This window comes from Pongo pygmaeus, chromosome 1 (genome assembly GCF_028885625.2).
Source record: "Pongo pygmaeus isolate AG05252 chromosome 1, NHGRI_mPonPyg2-v2.0_pri, whole genome shotgun sequence".
NCBI lineage: Eukaryota > Metazoa > Chordata > Mammalia > Primates > Hominidae > Pongo > Pongo pygmaeus.
The window spans coordinates 28,621,243-28,642,614 of record NC_072373.2 but is presented as its reverse complement, the minus strand read 5'-3'; the positions used below and the strand labels follow the sequence as shown (position 1 = coordinate 28,642,614).

Sequence of the window (21,372 nt, the reverse complement as noted above, 5' to 3'; positions counted from 1 at the left end):
ATCAGGATGATGCTGGCCTCATAAAATGAGTTAGGGAGGATTCCCTCTTTTTCTATTGATTGGAATAGTTTCAGAAGGAATGGTACCAGTTCCTCCTTGTACCTCTGGTAGAATTCGGCTGTGAATCCATCTGGTCCTGGACTCTTTTTGGTTGGTAAGCTATTGATTATTGCCACAATTTCAGAGCCTGTTATTGGTCTATTCAGAGATTCAACTTCTTCCTGGTTTAGTCTTGGGAGAGTGCATGTGTCGAGGAATTTATCCATTTCTTCTAGATTTTCTAGTTTATTTGCGTAGAGGTGTTTGTAGTATTCTCTGATGGTAGTTTGTATTTCTGTGGGATCAGTGGTGATATCCCTGTTATAATTTTTTATTGCATCTATTTGATTCTTCTCTTTTTCTTTATTAATCTTGCTAGCGGTCTATTGATTTTGTTGATCCTTTCAAAAAACCAGCTCCTGGATTCATTACTTTTTTGAAGGGTTTTTTGTGTCTCTATTTCCTTCAGTTCTGCTCTGATTTTAGTTATTTCTTGCCTTCTTCTAGCTTTTGAATGTGTTTGCTCTTGCTTTTCTAGTTCTTTTAATTGTGATGTTAGGGTGTCAATTTTGGATCTTTCCTGCTTTCTCTTGTGGGCATTTAGTGCTATAAATTTCCTTCTACACACTGCTTTGAATGCGTCCCAGAGATTCTGGTATGTTGTGTCTTGGTTCTCGTTGGTTTCAAAGAACATCTTTATTTCTGCCTTCATTTCGTTATGTACCCAGTAGTCATTCAGGAGCAGGTTGTACAGTTTCCATGTAGTTGAGCGGTTTTGAGTGAGATTCTTAATCCTGAGTTCTAGTTTGATTGCACTGTGATCTGAGAGATAGTTTGTTATAATTTCTGCTCTTTTACATTTACTGAGGAGAGCTTTACTTCCAAGTATGTGGTCAATTTTGGAATAGATGTGGTGTGGTGCTGAGAAGAATGTATATTCTGTTGATTTGGGGTGGAGAGTTCTGTAGATGTCTATTAGGTCTGCTTGGTGCAGAGCTGAGTTCAATTCCTGGGTATCCTTGTTGACTTTCTGTCTCGTTGATCTGTCTAATGTTGACAGTGGGGTGTTAAAGTCTCCCATTATTATTGTGTGGGAGTCTAAGTCTCTTTGTAGGTCACTCAGGACTTGCTTTATGAATCTGGGTGCTCCTGTATTGGGTGCATATATATTTAGGATAGTTAGCTCTTCTTGTTGAATTGATCCCTTTACCATTATGTAATGGCCTTCTTTGTCTCTTTTGATCTTTGTTGGTTTAAAGTCTGTTTTATCAGAGACTAGGATTGCAACCCTTGCCTTTTTTTGTTTTCCATTTGCTTGGTAGATCTTCCTCCATCCTTTTATTTTGAGCCTATGTGTGTGTCTGCACGTGAGATGGGTTTCCTGAATACAGCACACTGATGGGTCTTGATTCTTTATCCAATTTGCCAGTCTGTGTCTTTTAATTGGAGCATTTAGTCCATTTACATTTAAAGTTAATATTGTTATGTGTGAATTTGATCCTGTCATTATGATGTTAGCTGGTTATTTTGCTCATTAGTTGATGCAGTCTCTTCCTAGTCTCGATGGTCTTTACATTTTGGCATGATTTTGCAGCAGCTGGTACTGGTTGTTCCTTTCCATGTTTAGTGCTTCCTTCAGGAACTCTTTTAGGGCAGGCCTGGTGGTGACAAAATCTCTCAGCATTTGCTTGTCTGTAAAGGATTTTATTTCTCCTTCACTTATGAAGCTTAGTTTGGCTGGATATGAAATTCTGGGTTGAAAATTCTTTTCTTTAAGAATGTTGAATATTGGCCCCCACTCTCTTCTGGCTTGTAGAGTTTCTGCTGAGAGATCCGCTGTTAGTGTGATAGGTCTCCCTTTGAGGGTAACCCAACCTTTCTCTCTGGCTGCCCTTAACATTTTTTCCTTCATTTCAACTTTGGTGAATCTGACAATTATGTGTCTTGGAGTTGCTCTCCTCGAGGAGTATCTTTGTGGCGTTCTCTGTATTTCCTTAATCTGAATGTTGGCCCGCCTTGTTAGATTGGGGAAGTTCTCCTGGATAATATCCTGCAGAGTGTTTTCCAACTTGGTTCCATTCTCCCCATCACTTTCAGGTACACCAATCAGACGTAGATTTGGTCTTTCCACATAGTCCCATATTTCTTGGAGGGTTTGCTCGTTTCTTTTTATTCTTTTTTCTCTAAACTTCCCTTCTCGCTTCATTTCATTCATTTCATCTTCATCACTGATACCCTTTCTTCCAGTTGATCGCGTTGGCTCCTGAGGCTTCTGCATTCTTCACGTAGTTCTCGAGCCTTGGTTTTCAGCTCCATCAGCTCCTTTAAGCACTTCCCTGTATTGGTTATTCTAGTTACACATTCTTCTAAATTTTTTTCAAAGTTTTCAACTTCTTTGCCTTTGGTTTGAATATCCTCCTGTAGCTCGGAGTAATTTGATTGTCTGAAGCCTTCCTCTCTCAGCTCGTCAAAGTCATTCTCCATCCAGCTTTGTTCCGTTGCTGGTGAGGAACTGCGTTCCTTTGGAGGAGGAGAGGCGCTCTGCTTTTTAGAGTTTCCAGTTTTTCTGCTCTGTTTTTCCCCCATCTTTGTGGTTTTATCTACTTTTGGTCTTTGATGATGGTGATGTGCAGATAGGTTTTTGGTGTGGATGTCCTTTCTGTTTGTTAGTTTTCCTTCTAACAGACAGGACCCTCAGCTGCAGGTCTGTTGGAGTACCCGGCCGTGTGAGGTGTCAGTCTGCCCCTGCTTGGGGGTGCCTCCCAGTTAGGCTGCTCAGGGGTCAGGGGTCAGGGACCCACTTGAGGAGGCAGTCTGCCCATTCTCAGATCTCCAGCTGCGTGCTGGGAGAACCACTGCTCTCTTCAAAGCTGTCAGACAGTTACATTTAAGTCTGCAGAGGTTGCTGCTGTCTTTTTGTTTGTCTGTGCCCTGCCCCCAGAGGTGGAACCTACAGAGGCAGGCAGGCCTCCTTGAGCTGTGGTGGGCTCCACCCAGTTCGAGCTTCCTGGCTGCTTTGTTTACCTAAGGAAGTCTGGGCAATGGCGGGCGCCCCTCCCCCAGCCTCGCTGCTGCCTTGCAGTTTGATCTCAGACTGCTGTGCTAGCAATCAGTGAGACTCCATGGGCGTAGGACCCTCTGAGCCAGGTGCAGGATATAATCTCCTGGTGCACCGTTTTTTAAGCCCCTCAGAAAAGCGCAGTATTTGGGTGGGAGTGACCTTTCTTTGACTAGGAAAGGGAACTCCCTGACCCCTTGCGCTTCCTGAGTGAGGCAATGCCTTGCCCTGCTTTGGCTCACGCACGGTGCGCGCACCCACTGACCTGTGCCCACTGTCTGGCACTCCCTAATGAGATGAAGCCGGTACCTCAGATGGAAATGCAGAAATCACCCGTCTTCTGCGTCGCTCATGCTGGGAGCTGTAGACTGGAGCTGTTCCTATTCGGCCATCTTGGCTCCTGCCCCCAGAGGTACTTTCTTGGTGGTCTTGGATAAGATTTTTTAAAAACCCTCTGGTTACCGGGCGGAGATTCTTCTTCTCTTGTCTCATGTTCTCCCAAACAAATGGAGTTTCTCTCTCTGTGCTGAGCTGCTTGGAGTTGGGGGAGGGGTGACACCATCCCTCCTATGGCCACCACCATAGGACTTTGCTGGGCCACACCTGAAGGCAGTGCAGCACTGGGTCTTGCCCAAGGCCTGCTGTGACCACTACCTGGCTAGTGCCTATGTTTGCTCAAGGCCCTAGGCCTTTACAATCAGCAGGTGGCAAAGCCAGCCAGTCTTACATCCTTCCCTTCAGGGTGGCAAGTTCCCCCAGGCCCCAGGTGGGTTCAGAGATGCTGTCAGGGAGCCAGGGCCTAGAGTCAGAAACATTAGAAATCTACCTGGTATTCTATCTATTCTGCTGCAGCTGAGCTGGCAACCAAATCACAAGACAAAGTTCTTCCCACTCTTACCTCCCCTTTCCACAGGCACAGGAGCTTCTTTCCATGCCACCATCGCCATAGGCCCACCGGAGTACTGCCAAGCTACTGCTGATGTTTGCTTAAGGCTCAAGGGCTGTTCAGTCAGCTTGTGGTGAATACTGCTATGCCTGGGACTCACCCTTCAAGGCATTGGGCTCCCTTCTGGCCCAGGACAGGTCCAGAAATGTCATCCAACAGGCCGGTCTTGGAACCAAGGACCCCAAGAGCCCACCTGGTGCTCTACTCCACTGTGGCCACACTGGTACCTAAGCTGCAAGGCAAAATCCTGTTTACTCTTCCCTTTCCTTGAAGGAGTCTCTCCTTGTAGCCACCACTGCTGGGAATGTGCTGGGTCACACCTGAAGCCAGCATGTTTCAGAGTCTCACCCAAGTTGAGACTTGGTCCCTAGTGCCTTATTTAGTTCATTTGGTGATGTCATATTTTCCTGGATGGTCTTGATGCTTGTGGATGTTTGTCAGCATCTGGGCATTGAAGAGTTAGGCATTTATTGTAGTCTTCACAGTCTGGGCTTGTTTGTACCCTTCCTTCTTGGGAAAGCTTTCGAGGTATTCACAGGGACTTGGGTGTTGTAATCTAGGTTTACAAACTAGTATATGCTGGTATATCCACAGCATATACTACCTGGGTACCGCTGCTGATTATTTAGGGCTCTAGGGCTCTTTAGTCAGTAGGTGATTAATTCTGCCAGGACTGAATCCTTCCCTTCCAGGCAGCAGGTTCCCTTCTGCCCTAGAGTATGTTTGGAAATGTCATCTAGGACCTAGGGCCTGGAATGGGGGCTTCACACCTCTGCCTGGTGTCCTATTCTCCTGTGACTGAGCTGGTATCCAAGTTGCAAGACAAAGTCCTCTTTACTCTCCTTTTCCACTCCTCAAGTAAGAAGCCTCTTTCAGAGCTGTGAGCTGTGCTGCCTGGGGTTAGGAGAAAGGTGGGTCAAGAACTCCCTTAGATGCGCTGGCTGGTGTCTCACTAGGTTGCATGGCCTCTGAGTCCACTGGCTCTGAGCCCAGCACAGCATCACGACTTGCTTAGAAGCTGCAGTCTTTGTGGCTTTCACTGCCTTTCAAGTTTATTTAGTACCCCAGAGCCCTTTAGCCTGTGGAAGCAAGGCTTGCTGAAACTCAAGTTGTGACTGCTGGGATGGGTGATTCCCCTCTGGCTAGGGCTGGTCAAAGTGCTCCCTCCATGGGTGTCAGCTGAGTTCTGCCCATATTGCTTTCTGCTGTGATAGGAAAGCACTGAGTTCCAATGCAAAGTTCCACAATCACTATGCTCTCCCTCCCCAAAGAGCACGGATTCTCTCTTGGCCACTGCCAGGAGACTGGGGAGGGTGGTGTTGGCAATTCAAGACTATCCTTCCTACTCTCTTCGGTGCCTCTTTCAGCGATATGAAGTTGAAACCAGGTACTTTGATTGCTCACCTGATTTTTAGTTCTTCTGAAGGTGCTTTGTAATATAGATAGTTGTTAAATTGGTGTTCCTGCATGGAGGATGATCAGGGGAGGCTCCTAATCAGCCATCTTGCTCTGTCCCCACCGCTTGGTTTATGTGTTCAAGGGAAAGCAGGTAGAGATCCAATGCCATCTTCCTTTCAAAGCTGAACATACTGACTATCAAGCTTGAGTTTGTAATCTGGTGCTTTGAGCCCTGGTCATGTGGCTGGATTTTCATAGTCACTAAGGCACTTTGACTACCGAGACACGGTTCTTCTTCCACTATGTATATGCTTAATATCCATTCAAACTCCTGAGTGTAAGCAGCTCTTCTGCCTCAGTGTCCAGAGTAGCTAGTATTACAAGCATGCACCACCATGCCTGCCTCATTCTCTCTTTTTGTTTTAAATTTTTTGTAGAAACAGGGTCTCATTATGTTGCCCAGGCTGGTCTTGAACTCCTGGGCTCAAGTGATCCTCCTGCCTCAGTCGCCCAAAGCACTAGGATTATAGGTGTGTGCCACTGGGCCTGGCCTAAGGGGACCTTTGATTAATGTTTGGCCTGCATCAAACTGGGATGTAAGTGAGAAATAAACTTTTATTTTGTTAGAGCATTGAGATGTTGAGGTTGTTACAATATTTTAGCCTAGCCTGCGTCATGAGATTTGTTATATGGGTTGAAGGCTGACTATCCTCACAGCCTGATAATCTGATGTGCTCATCTCCCCAGGAAAGACAAACTGCTGCATGGCCCCGATGAATACTTCCATTGGCTGCTGGGTACTCACCTTCCTGAAGAGGACCTGGCTGGGCAAGGTAATATTTGGATTTTAGGCTTCTTTTTTTCCTCTGGTTTCTTGGTTGATATTTTAATTGACAGAGTTTTCTTTATCTATATCAGTGCCTCTAGGCAGACAATGATGTCTTATTCACTAGAAAGAGATTTTTCCTAAGCAGAAGTTGCCAAAATATGACAAACTAGGGGAAAAAGTTATGACTTGGGAAGGCATGATAAAAGGGTAATTTTCTTAATTTACAAAAGGATCTTATAAATTAACAAAAAAATAGATAAGTTGATTCAAATCAGAAGGGAAAAAAAGATATGCAAACAGCCAATTAGACTAATGAATCTGCAACCTTTGATATGGTTTGGATCTGTGTCTCCAACCAAATCTCATGTTCAATTGTAACCCTCAATGCTGGAGTTAAGGCCTGGTGGGAGGTGATTGGATCATGGGGCTGGTTTCTCATGGTTTAATACCATTCCCCTTGGTGCTGTCATCCTGAGATTGAGTTCTTGCGAGATCTGGCTGTTTAAAAGCATGTGGAACCTCCCCCCTCTCTCTGGGTCCTGCTCCTACCATGTAAGGCATCCACTGCTGTTTTGTCTTCTACCATGAGTAAAAGCTCCCTGAGGTCTCCCAGAAGCAGAAGCCGCCATTCTTCCTGTACAGCCTGCAGAACTATGAGCCAATTAAACATTTTTTCTTTATCAATGACCCAGCTTCAGGTATTTCATTATAGCAGTGTGAGAATGGACTAATACAGCCTCTCATCACCCCTCACTAATTCTACAAATGAAGATACTGGGATGCAAATGTACACATTTTCTTGGTTGATATTTTAATTGACAGAGTTTTCTTTATCTATATCAGTGCTTCTAGGCAGACAATGATGTCTTATTCACTAGAAAGAGAGATAAGGAATTTCCCTGCTCCCCTGAAGGCACCCCCAACCCCAGCATTGGTGAAGCTGCAAACAGGGCAGGCTATGATAGGTAATGGCTGGTGAAGACAGCAAAGACTTGGCAGCACTCACCATGGCAAAGTTCCTCACTTGATATCTATCCCCATTACTTTGCACATGAGGAGGTTGAAGCATGGAAAGATCAAGTTACCCGTCTATCTAGGTAACTATTTCCTCTTTGATGTCCCACAGATACCTCCCACTCACTGTCCACAAGAGGCTCATCATCTTTTTTCCCAGACTATCTTCTTCTCTTGAATTCTATTTTTTTTTTTTTTGAGATGGAGTCTCACTGTCGCCCAGGCTGGAGTGCAGTGGCGCGATCTCGGCTCACTGCAAGCTCCGCCTCCTGGGTTCACGCCATTCTCCTGCCTCAGCCTCCCAAGTAGCTGAGACTACAGATGCCCGCCACCATGCCTGGCTAATTTTCTGTATTTTTAGTAGAGACGGGGTTTCACTGTGTGAGCCAGGATGGTCTCTATATCCTGACCTTGTGATCCGCCCACCTCGGCCTCCTAAAGTGCTGGGATTACAGGCGTTAGTCACCGTGCCCAGCTTCTCTTGAATTCTTAATCTCTGAGAATGGTACCCCCACCCCACCCCAGACTTTTATGCCACAGAGCTCTTCCTCTGGGAGTGGGCTCTTCCTCTCCTTCTGGCTCTGTGTTCTGTCATCACTATCTCTTGTTAATTCTGTCCCCTGACCATCTCTCCTAACCACATGTCTGTCTCCAGCCCCACTGTTATTTTTCCTTGATTTGGAATTACATCAGCCTGAACTAGGGCATTTGCAACTCATCTAACCATCTTTGGTGTTATTCTTTCTCAGAGCAGCCAGAATGGCCTTCCTAGCACCCAAGTCTAATCATGCCAGACTGCTGTTCAGAATTCTGAGGTGTCTCCACATTAAGTAGAGATAAGATGCATGTTGATCTGACCTCTGCCCACCTGTCTTGCCTCAACTCTCACCACCTGCTGCGTGCGCAGGTACATCCTAATACAGCTGGATTGCTGGTGGTTGCCCAAACATGCCACACTCTCTTGTTCCTTCCATTTTTTCAGGCTATTGCATGTGCTGCTCCTTTTGCCCAGAATCTTCTCCTCTACCCATCTTCAAGCCCCTCCTCATGTTCAAGTCTCAGCTCCAAAGCTCCCCACTCTGAAAACAGCACTGTCCTGAGATTCAGCTGCTCTTTTGCCTCTGCTTCCTCTGCATCTTGACCTTGCTTCTCCTCTGCCATTATCCTCTAGAATTGCAGGGGAGGTGTCAGTCTTCTGGGGAGTCAGTGAACTGGATGGAGGGGCAGCTTCTTCTAAACTTTAAATCACCAGTGCCAATCTAGGACAAAGCCTGGTGAATGATCAATATCAAAGCCTGGTGAATGATCAATATCAGAGGTGAAAGAAAGAGACGATTAATCAATAAGACATTTGCCCTGTCTGGGAGCTCACGTACAGCGAGGCGATGGCTTTGTAAGCCCCTCACTCTGACAGCAGGCTTGTGGGCAGGGAGGGCTCTGACCCTTCTCAGGAATTGGAAGAGGCAAAGGGGGTCAGCTACAAGTGTACACACATCGCATTCACCACACCATGCTTAAAAAACAAATCCATAAGTCACAGCTGCAAGCATGATGTAAATGTACGGGGATTGAGGGACTAATTCTGCTGGCCTGAGGTTTTTTCCTGGGTGGGCAGAGATTCAGGCCCTGTTTTGTCTTTCACTTTTCACAAGGAACAGCCGAAGGGAACCTGGCTCCTCTGGTTCTCCATCCTTACCGGAGTCTCTTCCCACACTCCAGAGCGGGCCCCTTTCCCAGGAGGTGGCCCACTGGTTGGCCTCCTTAAACTTTCCTAGAACTGTGCCACAGTTTAAGGGACAAACTTTTGAAAAACAGAACAACAACAAAAAACTTGAAAGACTTCAAACCTTAATTTGTCTGAGAAAATCCACTGTTAACCCAATAGCTTGCTTGAATGGAGCTGTTAAAGATCAACAAAGCCAGACATTAGTTAAAGCATGAAAACAGATTTTACTCAGTAACTACTTACAGTAGGAGAAAAAGCTGATCATTCTCATTTGTGCATAGGAGACTGGGCGTTTTAAAGGGTGAAGGAGAGAGTAGGGCGGGGCAGCTAGCAGGGGAGCAAGTGAAAAATCATGAAGGGGTGGTCAGTATTAATGACGGGCAGCTGTGCCTGGAGCTGGCCGTTAGGAAGCTGGGATTCTATCCTCCCCATGATTGCATTTCAAAGCAATGGCTTTCAGGTCCTTGAGAAAGACACTTCTGAGGTGTAGGCGATACATATACATCTCAAAGCAACAAAGAAAGGATTCACAGTTGTAAGCCCTTTTAAGAAAATATCCTAAAAAAGGGAGCTCAGGGGCCTTACCATCGGGTGTTGGCTAGAATAAACGGGGAATTCTCCTGGCTGCCTTGAGCTTTCTCGGGAAGACATTTTACTGGGGTCGAGGTTAGGGGGCAGCGGAGGGTGGGGGACCTTGAGTCATGCTCTTATAAGCCACGCTAGAGTTCCTCGTCTTTGAGTGCAGAGGTTTAGACTGAGCCTTTGTGTGCAGAAAGTCCTGCAGTTCTCCCAGCGACCTGCCAGAAAAAGTCGTTCCCAAATGTTTGTAAATCCTCCGTTCGGCAACCCGCCTTCACGTTCTGCGGTGATCTTGTCGAGCGACTAAGCGCGCAGTATTAGCAGAGAAGGGGGTGGCAGTGTGCTGGCGCTGAAGGTCATGTTGCATGGGTAACTGTCGTGTTGTAGGGGCGGGGAAGAGGGAGGAGACACTGACCACCCCAGAGGCCGCCCCATTAGCTCGCTTGCTTTGGGTGGCGTCGCTCCCACGGCGCCCAGGGTACCCCGGCCGCTCTCTGCCTGTCTTCCTCCGTTACCGCGCAGGCTTGGTCACCGCATTAAGGCATTCCCGCTCTCCGCGGAACCGCTCCGCCACCTTGGCGGTGAAAGGGTGAGAGGGTCAGTGGTTGGTTCAACTTTGACTCCTCCCTCCGGCCCGGATCCTTTAGGGCCTCCTCGTTCTCCCGGATCCTTAAGAGCCTCCTCGTCCTCCCGGGCTCCAGTCGCTGCTGGGTCAGTGCGCAGGTCCACGCCCGCCCTCGCTCCGCCATGGGCGCCTCCAGCTCCTCCACGCTGGCCCGCCTCGGCCTCCCAGCCCGGCCCTGGCCCAGGTGGCTCGGGGTCGCCGCGCTGGGACTGGCCGCCGTGGCCCTGGGGACTGTCGCCTGGCGCCGCGCATGGCCCAGGCGGCGCCGGCGGCTGCAGCAGGTGGGCACCGTGGCGAAGCTCTGGATCTACCCGGTGAAATCCTGCAAAGGGGTGCCGGTGAGCGAGGCTGAGTGCACGGCCATGGGGCTGCGCATCGGCAACCTGCGGGACAGGTAGGGCAGAGAGCGGGCGCGGGGCAGCGTGGAGCCTGCCTGGGATGAGGAGCGGGGGGCAGGTGGGGCCCGATCTATCTGGGAAGGACTATAGAGGTTTGCCACCTGAGTTTCTGGGCTGACTGTTGGGCCGTTGGTCGTTTATCTGGGAAGGCCAAGTTCATGCCAGCTTTATTTTTGGTAAAGTAGGTAGGGGCAATCCCTTGCCCTTCCGTAGACGAGAGATTCCTCCTCTGTAACAGGAGGGGGTCTGACCTGTATCTCCAAGTCTCCTTAGCTCTAAAGTTTGTGATTCTATCCTAGTATACCAAAGTAGAAAAATAAAGCTATTGGCACTAGAAAGCAGCAAGAAAGAAACCAAGTATTTTTCAAGGACATTGGCTTAGGCCTTGCTGGGCCTTGTTCCTCACATTTCTCCAATCCTGGGGGTGCCCTGGAGGCCTGATACACTTTGACGAAGGATGAGCAAGCGGCATGGGGACTGTGGGGCAGAGGTGATACTTGTCATTAAGGGAATAGTGTCCCCCCTTCTCCCATAGGCAGAGTTGTTCACAGCCTGGAACTTTGGGACTTTTGGGCCTGACACATAGACATTTCATTTCAGACATTTGGGCTCAGGCTGGAGTGCAGTGGTGCTATCTCAGCTCACTGCAACCTCCATCTCCCAAGTTCAAGCAATTCTCCTGCCTCAGCCTCCCAAGTAGCTGAGATTACAGGTGTGTGCCACCACGCCCGGCTAATTTTTGTATTTTTAGTAGAAACGGGGTTTCACCATGTTGACCAGGCTGGTCTCCAACTCCTGACCTCAGGGAATCCACCAGCCTCGGCCTCCTAAAGTGCTGGGATTACAGGTGTGAGCCACTGTGCCCAGCCAAGATGCCTTCTTATCTGGCTGAGATGGTTTAGCTGTGGCCCTGTGTCCGAGGGGAGGGAGGTTTGCAAGTTGATCATTCAAGTATTCCTCTAGCAGAGAGCCACCTGCATCCCTGTGTTCACTCCAGGACACACGGATGCACTGTTTTGTGAAGACTGCTGCCCTCTTAAAGAAATGTGGACTTCCATGGTATTGGAAAACTTCAGAGAGTCTTAGAGAAGTGTTGTGTACACAGACCATATGATTCATGGGAAGATTTTCATTCTCCCACCCCTACCCCAGATTTCTTATCCTGGAGAGCTTTTTCAACTATAATTTCCTGAGATTCCCATCCCAGGACTACTGAAGCAGAATCACCAAGAGTGGGGCCAACTCGAGTAGAATGTTTAAATCTCCCCCCTGGTGATTTTGATGCTATAATTAAAGGATTTTATCCGAGACCATGAAGAAGAAGAGGATGTTTAGAGCTTATTCAAATATGAAGGATAAGAAAAGCCTTCCTGTTACTGGAAAGACTTCAGGCTCTGTGGGACTGGACACCTTCCAAAAAACTGGGAGAACCAAATTCTCACGATGCATGTCCAGAGAAAATTAGTGTTGCAGACTAGGTTGCACTACTTCCTTCCTCACTTGAAGGATTGGTTTCACAGACAGTTTCCAGTTCTAATCTGCGTTTCCTCTGATCACCTGAAGAACGGTTTTTTCCCACTTCTCTTTGTCACTGCTTTGCCATGACTACTGCAACCATGGAAAGAAAATAGGTGTCCTTTGCCTGTGCTTTTTGCTCCCATTGGCATCCTAAAATAAATACAACTGTGTTACCTTTCCCTTGTTTTAAACAATAAACGCTTAGGATGGGGTGGGGTGATGTGAAGCCTGGGGTAGAGGGAAAGGCAATGAAATTAATGTTATTCAGTGTTAAAATGCAGCAGACACTGAGCTAAATCCTGTCGCATAGATTAGCATATTTAAACCTCATAACGATCTTGTGGACTAGATATTATTATCACCATTTTGCAAATAAGGAAACAGTATCAGAAAGAATGAGTATCTCATCCAAGGCCAGAAAACCAGTGTGTGCTGTGGGGATTTGAACTCAGATCTGTGTAAGTACAGAACTTATGCTGTTTGTATGAAACCAGTGCATGATATAAAAGTATAAGGATTGCACTGAGGATCAGGAGACTTTGGGCAAACTTCTACAAAGTCGTCTCATTTGCAAAAGAATGAGCTTGAACTTCATGGTCTCTAAAGCCCCATTTTAACTACATTTTATTTATCAAAGGATAATTAACAATTTGAAAGCAGGCTTGCTGAAGAGAACTCTATTTAATGGCTGCTGTTCTCTCCACCTGACAATTTAATAACACTACTACAAATGTTCCTAGAATTCAGGGAAAGGCCTCATTTAATGAATTCCATTCTGAACCTGTGTCTTTGGAACTAACTGTTCCAAGGAGCTGGGATTTTCCTCTGGAAGTGCTCTGGGTCTCAAATTTCTAAAGGTATTTTGTTCAAAGCTCTTAGTGTACTTGTGAACACTTCGCTTGAGCATGCTAAGCATTGAGTGTTTAAAGTCCACCTGGCAGAATGCTGGCACTCGGTGCCTGGTGCAGTTGCTGGGAGGGCGTCCTTGTCCTCCCTGACCTTGGAAATCTCTGCTCTCCTTAGCAGCCATATGTGAGTTGATCAGTTTTATCTGTCTAAACCCTTACTGAAGCCAGTCCTTTATTTCTTCTGCACAAATGATTAACTGTTGGAGAAAGGAATCCCTTAAGTTTATTATTATCCAGGGTGTTATTCCCTGCCCAATTCCTGCTGTTTTTCTCTTCCCACACTCAGTGGTAGAGTTCCTGCTTTCCCTCACTTTTCAGTCCTTCCTGCTCCCCAGGCCAGTTTGTAATTGAGAAATGATATTTTTTTCTGTTGTTTTGGGATCCACTTACCCGTTGCTGTTGGTTGTTTTTGGGGCACTGTAGCTCTTTTGGGGGAATCGGGGCTCCAGGCTTCTACACTGATCCCTCTACCACATACTCATGTTTTACCTGTAAATTCAAGGTGCTGGCTTTTTGTTGCAGATTAGGTTGGGGTAACTTGGTTATGATGAAATCCATACTCCAGACTTATCTCTTCTTTCAGATCTGGCAGAATAGAACTAGTTATTCATTCCCTGGGCATCATTTTGTGTACAAGAGGTGAAAAATAATATTGCCTAGGTTGACAGGGAAATGAGATGGTTGGGGTATTTACAAATGGCAACCTTTTATCCTGTGATTACTCTCTTTGTCCTGTCCCAAAATTGGACTCCCTGTAAGTTGCCACTTTTTCAGTGACAGTGATGAGTGGGAAACCTCTAGTGACTACTTCCCACTGTTAACCCCAGCAGTTAACGCCTGTATTATTATACGACAGGCTGGAGCCACAGGCCAGGCTGTGAGCCACGGTGAAGGGCGACATTAGTAAGGGATGAATGGGAGATGAGAAGATTAAGCCCATGGAGAAGTAATGTCAGAAATAATGTGCAAACAGGTTTGCCACTCCTGTTTGGACATGGCTCTGGTTGTGTGCAGATCTCAAAGGGAGTCTTGTCTGGGGAAGGGGCATGTTGGAAGTTACGGGTGAAGGCTTTAGTGAGGTTAACCAAAGAACTGTGCACCAAGGGACAAGGCTGGAAATAGGGAATAGGGCCCAGCTCTGTTAGGCATCTAAATCAGTGGATGCCTGCCTATTTCACTGTAGCCCCATTCTCTGGGCAGAAATCCTCTGATTTACAGAACCAAGCCCCAGGATGAGTGAACCAGAGAACTGTGGGATCTAAAAAGATGCCTGTGGCATCTTTGACCAGGCAGGATGGCTCACATCTGTAATCTCAGCACTTTGGGAGGCCAAGGAGGGAGGATTAATTGAGCCAGGAGTTCCAGACCAGCCAGAAGGTCCAGACCACAGCGGGACCCCATCTCTACAAAAAATAAAAAGATCATTTGGGTGTGGTGGTGTGTGCCTGTAGTCCCAGCTACTTAGGAGACTGCGGCAGGAGGATCGCTTGAGCCCAGCAGCTCAAGTCTGCCATGAGCTAAGATCATGCCACTGCAATCTACAGCCTGGGTGATAGAGTGAGACCCTGTCTCCCTCTCTCTTGAAATTAAGTATAAATATATATAAATGAATAAATAATACACATATGCATATATACACTTAGAAAGGAAAAGGTGGGCTGGGTGTGGTGGCTCATGCCTGTAATCCCAGCACTTTGGGAGGCCGAGGCGGGCAGATCACGAGATCAGGAGATCGAGACCATCCTGGCTAACACAGTGAAACCCTGTCTCTACTAAAAAAAAAAAAAAAATACAAAAAATTAGCCAGGTGTGGTGGCGGGCACCTGTAGTCCCGGCTACATGGGAGGCTGAGGCAGGAGAATGGTGTGAACCTGGGAGGCGGAGCTTGCAGTGAGCCGAGATCGCGCCACTGCACTCCACTCCAGCCTGGGCGACAGAGCGAGACTCCGTCTCAAAAAAAAAAAAAAAAGAAAAAAGAAAGAAAAAGGTGGTCTCCTCAGAGGGGTGGGGACTTGCTGCTACCCAGTGTCACCAGCTTTTTGGAAGGGGGTAGCCAAGACAGTTACTGGAATGCCTTTACACTGCCACACCATCATAATGCCAGTTAGCAGAGCACAGGCTGCCAGCCGTTGTCTTCTAGTGTGGTTGCAGGGAAGGGACAGTTTAGCCAGCACCTGGAAAGGACTCTACTGATAAGGAGGTTGCAGATGCAAGACTATCTGTCAGGGTTAGGACAGGGCAGAGACGGAGCTGCCTGTGCTGGGATATTGGATGTCCTCCTGAGGTCTCATCAGGCTTTCCCTGATGGCTCTGGTCCTATTTTGGAATGTCTTCCTGGGAGGAGCCGCCCCTGCTTCGGGAAGGGGCTGTGCTTTTTATCCTCCTCACATTTGGAAAGCCTCTGGCTTTCAGGCAATTTTTACTCATCAGTGCCCACATTGTCCTCACCCGCTTGTCTGCAGATTCTATCTTCTTTCTAAAATAGTGATATTGGGCTGGGCACAGTGGCTCATGCCTGTAATCCCAGTACTTTGGGAGGCTGAGGCGGCAGGTAACTTGAGGCCATGAGTTCAAGACCAGCCCAGCCAACATAGCGAAACCCCATCTCTACTAAAAGTACAAAAATTAGCTGGGTGTGGTGGTGCATGCCTGTAATCCCAGCTACCCGGGAGGCTAAGGCAAGAGAATCACTTGAACCAAGGAGGTGGAGGTTGCAGTGAGCTAGATTGTGCCACTGCACTCCAGCCTGGCTAACAGAGTGAGACTCTGTCTCAAAATAAACGAAATGAAACAAGACAACTAAACGAAACAAAACGAAATGAAACTAAACTGTGATATTGAAATTTATTTTCCCTAGGAATGGAAGATTTTTTTCTTTTTGGCAACACAGTCTTTTGTGTGGTACAGCCCCAACCTATATGCTAGGCTGTAGGTAAAAGCCTAACCAACTGGGCCTGGCCAGCTTTCCCTCACTCTTCAGCTCGTCCTGTAGAAATACAAAGTAAGAAAACCAAGTCCAGTACAGTGGGCTCTCTAGGAAATAAGTGGGATTCTTATCTAACATGTGACTTCTGTGAGTCTTTGTTCTCTACGTCAGAATGTGTGCATGAAGAGGAAAGGCTGTTTGGGAGGTTTCCTGATGTGGCACCCCCGCATGCCGCAGCAAGTTAAACAGAGCAGAGGCCGGCTGGTTCCTCTTGGAGGCAGCAACTTTGCAAGACCTTTGTCTCAGACTCCAATTCACTTGGCCAACCTCATCGTGTTCTACAACAAAAGGACCTGAAAGCTATTTTACTTCTCCCAGGGCCACAGAGACATATTTAACAGACCTACAGAAGCTTCTAACCAAAGCAGAACCCCCAGACAAGCAGCAGGGTTGCCTAAGCAGTGAGGGAGAGTCTCTGAGCCAGGCTCATATTCTTGTTTTTGAAACTGGAGATTGCCATACATCGGCCAGACGCTCTCCCAGAACTGTTTCTGCCAAATAAGCTCTTATTGGGGTCACCAACTTTTAGACCCAAATCATTTGGCCAGACCAGGATAATTGTCTGGAAAACGATTGTTAGGTCCCAAGTCGGGGCGGGTGGAGAGTTTTGAGGAAATAGAAAGCTGGAGGGAAGCTGTTGGGAGGTGGAAGAGGATTTTCTGAGTGTGCCCTGGTTTGTTTCTCTGCAGGTTTTGGCTGGTGATTAAGGAAGATGGACACATGGTCACTGCCCGGCAGGAGCCGCGCCTCGTGCTGGTCTCCATCACTTATGAGAACAACTGCCTGATCTTCAGGGCTCCAGACATGGACCAGCTGGTTTTGCCTAGCAAGCAGCCTTCCTCAAACAAACTCCACAACTGCAGGTGTTCTGCTTGGGGGCATCCATGGAACTGCAACAGGCTTGATTTCTCTTCAGGCTCCTCCTTGCATTCTGTCTTGCTATAGTTTCTACAGTAGAGGATGACATTGGTAAAGGAAATATTTAAGAAAAGTGCAGTTTGAGTTGGGATTGGGCACGAGTGGATGATGCAGGATATTGTTTTAAGGGTACCTAGGATTTGTTTTAATCAGGTATGGTTAGACACGCAGACACAGAAATGACTGTCCTGAAAAAAGAAGATGTTATACCAACAGATTCTCTAGAAACTGGAGGCACGCCTCACCGCACAAGGCCAAGTGGGGAAGCACCAGGGTGGGTCAGGAGGCAGAGGGAGCAGGGGGAACATGTGGGCAAGGGCTTTTATTGTGGTTTCCACAGGAAAGGAGAAGCAAGGCAGGGGTGGCAGGCTTAGGGCTGGCTAGTTTAAATAATTTCAGCAGGCTCTGGGACACAGGTTGTCTGGTACTTGGCTCTGGGGTTGACTAGGGCATGGGACTAGTGGCCCAGCATGTAAGCACCAAATAAAGGAGGTGACTGGGAGTGCAGACTCTGGATGGGTTGGTGTTCCTATTACAGGCACACTTGCAGGTCATCAGTCTATTATTTCTAGGAATTGGTCCTGGTAGAAGTAGTTTCTTCAGTGTCAACAAGGCTCCAAGATGTCAAAGCGTAAAACATGCAGAAAATTAAAAGCAGGATTACTACAAGTAGAAAGGTGATACAATGTGCTCATCTTTAGGGCTTTTCTCCTTTCGTTCAAATCTTCATTCAGAATTGTCAGCTCTCCAACCAGGCAGACAAGGGAGTTAGTGGAGACTTTAGCAGCTGTATCTCAGGGCTGGGTGAGAAGGGTGCTGGAGCTTCCAGAGCTTTCAAGTTGACTCTGCAGCCTCTGAAGTGTGTAGTTGAGATGAAGGCATATTCCTTGGGTGTAAGGGATTTCCACTTCTGGCCAAAGACACACCTCAGGCTTTGGCTTCCTTTTGGCCTATGGGACTTCTGTTGGGTTGTCAAGTTCTGTGGTTTGCTGGGGTCTTGTCCTTCCACATTAAGAAGACTTAGATGCTTGTCGTGGGATGATCTGGATCCCTTGTCACCAACTGAGCTTGTTAAGTGTGTGGAAGTTGGTGTTGTCCAAGGTCCCAGGGCTCAGAGGAGAGCCTCAGATTACTCCCTGAACTCTCATCTTATGCTTTTTCAAGCAAAGTGTCTAAGCTGAAATCCACCACTCATGGTTCCCAATTTTCAGAAGTCTGAAGCAATAATTCACTGAATTCAGTATTTCAGGTAATTATCTTAGCAAGCCCATGATGGGGGTCATTAATTCCACTTTACAAATGAGGAAACCAAGTCTTAGATCACTGCCACGAAAACACAGAGCTGGGATTTGAACCCACTTCCCTCCTAAGGCTTTTGCCTTTAAGGTGTATATGTAGGGAGAAGAAAAGCTTTCCCATAAATGACAGGTTTTGAGCCCATCAATTCATTGAAGAGGAAGAGTGTAGCCATCTCGGCTTAATTGGAAGACATGGGAAGGTGATGGCTAAATATGTAGGTGACATGTGTCACATGAGTAATATGGGTGTTGTCCTGTAGACTCACTATGTTGCCAACAGTGAGCAAGTTTTTCCCCCGAGGCTCTTTACCAGCTAAATAGGCAGAAATCTAGGGACACACACACCTTCCTGGATGGAAAGAGGGAAAGAGGAATACCTTGCAGGTGAGTTGCCTGGGTCTGAAAAAGACAGCAATTGCAGCCTGTTCTTTTTTATTTGTTTATTTTTTGAGATGGAGTTTTGCTCTTGTTGCCCAGGCTGGAGTGCAATGGCACAATCTTGGCTCACTGCAACCTCCACCCCCCAGGTTCAAGCGATTCTCCTGCCCCAGCCTCCTGAGTAGCTGGGATTAGAGGCATGCGCCATCACGCCCGGCTAATTTTGTGTTTTTAGTAGAGATGTGGTTTCACCATGTTGGCCAGGCTGGTTTCTAACTCCTGACCTCAGGTGATCCACCTGCCTTGGCCTCCCAAACTGCTGGGATTGCAGGCGTGAGCCACTGTGCCTGGCCTGCAGCCTCTTCTTATGTAATTCTGTTCCACACATGAATTGTAGATCTGGATGAGGTGGGAATAGAGAGCCTGGAACCCTGGCAGTTTGGTGAAAATGATTGAGAGCTGTGCATTTGGATTGATGCAGAGGTGTAGTCAGCGCACTGCCCTCTCTAGCTGGTTAGACATGCTGTAACTAGTTCAGCCTGTATTTATAAGCTATTTTTAATGGATTGGTTGCCAAGGGAACTGCTAAAAATTGAAGAAATAATACAGGTAATGTGTTTAGTTAATGCCAGCTGCTGTGACAAAATACCATAGTCTGGGTGGCTTAAACAACAGATATTTATTTCTCATAGTTTGGGAGGATGGGAAGTCTAAGATCGAGGTGCTGGTAGATTGGTGAGGTCCCTTTTCAGGGTTGTAGATGGCCACTTCTCGTTATGTCCTCACATGACCTTCCCTGGTGCCTGCATGAAGAGAGAGAGCATTCTTGTGTTTCTTCCTCTTATAAGGGTACCAATCCCAGCATGAGGGCTCCACCTCATCTAAACCTAATTACCTCCCATAGGCCCCACATTGGGGGTGAGGGTGTCAACAAAGGAATTTTGGGGAGACACAAACATTTAACCCCTAACAGATGGTAAGTGACAGAGTGATTACCACAGCCAGCCCACCAGCGCCCAGAATCAAATAATATAAACCAACAACCTCAAGTTAGTAAAAAGAAAAAGAAGTCCCTTCACAGACATTTGGACAAGGCTGAAGTGTCATGAATTTTATATTATTCCACACTTATTTTATTTTATTATTATTATTATTTTTGAGATGGAGTCTCGCTCTGTCGCCTGGGCTGGAGTGCAGTGGTGCGATCTCAACTCGCTGCAACCTCTGCCTCCTGGGTTCAAGCGATTCTCCTGCCTCAGCCTCCTGAGTAGCTGGGACTACAGGCGCACGCCACCACACCCAGCTAATTTTTGTATTTTTAGCAGAGATGGGATTTCACCATGTTGGCTACCATGGTCTCGATCTCCTGACCTTTTGATCCACCTGCCTCGACTTCCCAAAGTGCAGGGATTACAGGCATGAGCCACCTTGCCCGGCCACTTATTTTATTTTAAACTTTCACTGTTAGTGTTTTCAATCAGCTTTCCCTGTTCACCTTGTGTGGTTTAAGTTTTTTTATACTAATTATAGACCAGTATGGCTTCTTGATTATCACAAGTATTTATGAATAATTATTGCCTTTTTTTTTTTTGAGATGGCGTTTCGCTCTTGTTGCCCAGGCTGGAGTGCAATGGCGCGATCTCAGCTCACTGCAACCTCCATCTCCCAGGCTCAAGTGATTCTCCTGCCTCAGCCTCCTGAGTAGCTGGGACTACAGGCATGCACCACCACACCCAGCTAATTTTTGTATTTTACTAGAGGTGGGGTTTCACCATGTTGGCCAGGTTGTTCTCGAACTCCTGACCTCAAGGGATCCACCTGCCTCAGCCTCCGATAGTGCTGGGATTACAGGCATCAGCCACCGTGCACGGCGTGATTATTGTCTTAAAAGGTGAAGCTAATGTTTTAAAGTAGGGGGAAGTAAGACATGACTTCAATCCTATATTGAATTTGTAGCTAAATTTAGAGAAAACTGATGTGAAAATATGTGTGTGTGTATGTGTGTGTCTGGGTGTGTGTATGTGTGTATTAAATAAAGCACTTGCAAGAGGACCTGGTACACAGTAAGCACTTAACTAGATATTAGGTCTTAAATAGCTATTATCTTTATTGTATTAATCCACCTTATCTATGAATATTATTTTTCTTTTTTTTAATTTATTTTTTATTTATTTAATTTTATTATTATTATACTTTAAGTTTTAGGGTACATGTGCACAATGTGCAGGTTAGTTACATATGTATACATGTGCCATGCTGGTGTGCTGCACCCATTAACTCGCCATTTAGTATTAGGTATATCTCCTAATGCTATCCCTCCCCCCTCCCACCACCCCACAACAGTCCCCAGAGTGTGATGTTCCCCTTCCTGTGTCCATGTGTTTGCATTGTTCAATTCCCACCTATGAGTGAGAACATGCGGTGTTTGGTTTTTTGTCCTTGTGATAGTTTACTGAGAATGATGATTTCCAATTTCATCCATGTCCCTACAAAGGACATGAACTCATCATTTTTTATGGCTGCATAGTATTCCATGGTGTATCTGTGCCGTATTTTCTTAATCCGGTCTATCATTGTTGGACATTTGGGTTGGTTCCAAGTCTTTGCTATTGTGAATAGTGCCGCAGTAAACATACGTGTGCATGTGTCTTTATAGCAGCATGATTTATAGTCCTTTGGGTATATACCCAGTAATGGGATGGCTGGGTCAAATGGTATTTCTAGTTCTAGATCCCTGAGGAATCGCCACACTGA

At 46.7% G+C, this 21,372-nt stretch overlaps 1 protein-coding gene across 2 annotated transcripts in view; it reads left to right on the top strand.

Annotated features, from left to right (window-relative positions):
• The first annotated feature begins 9,985 nt into the window (after positions 1-9,985).
• The window catches only part of MTARC2 (mitochondrial amidoxime reducing component 2), a 42,731-nt gene continuing 31,344 nt past the window's right edge, over positions 9,986-21,372 (top strand). For both annotated transcript variants that reach the window (XM_054449925.2, XM_054449926.2), the window contains exons 1-2: positions 9,986-10,608; positions 16,714-16,887. In XM_054449925.2, coding sequence (XP_054305900.1) covers positions 10,337-10,608; positions 16,714-16,887 — 446 coding nt within the window. In that variant the 5' untranslated portion in view covers positions 9,986-10,336. The remainder of the gene's footprint in view (positions 10,609-16,713; positions 16,888-21,372) is intronic.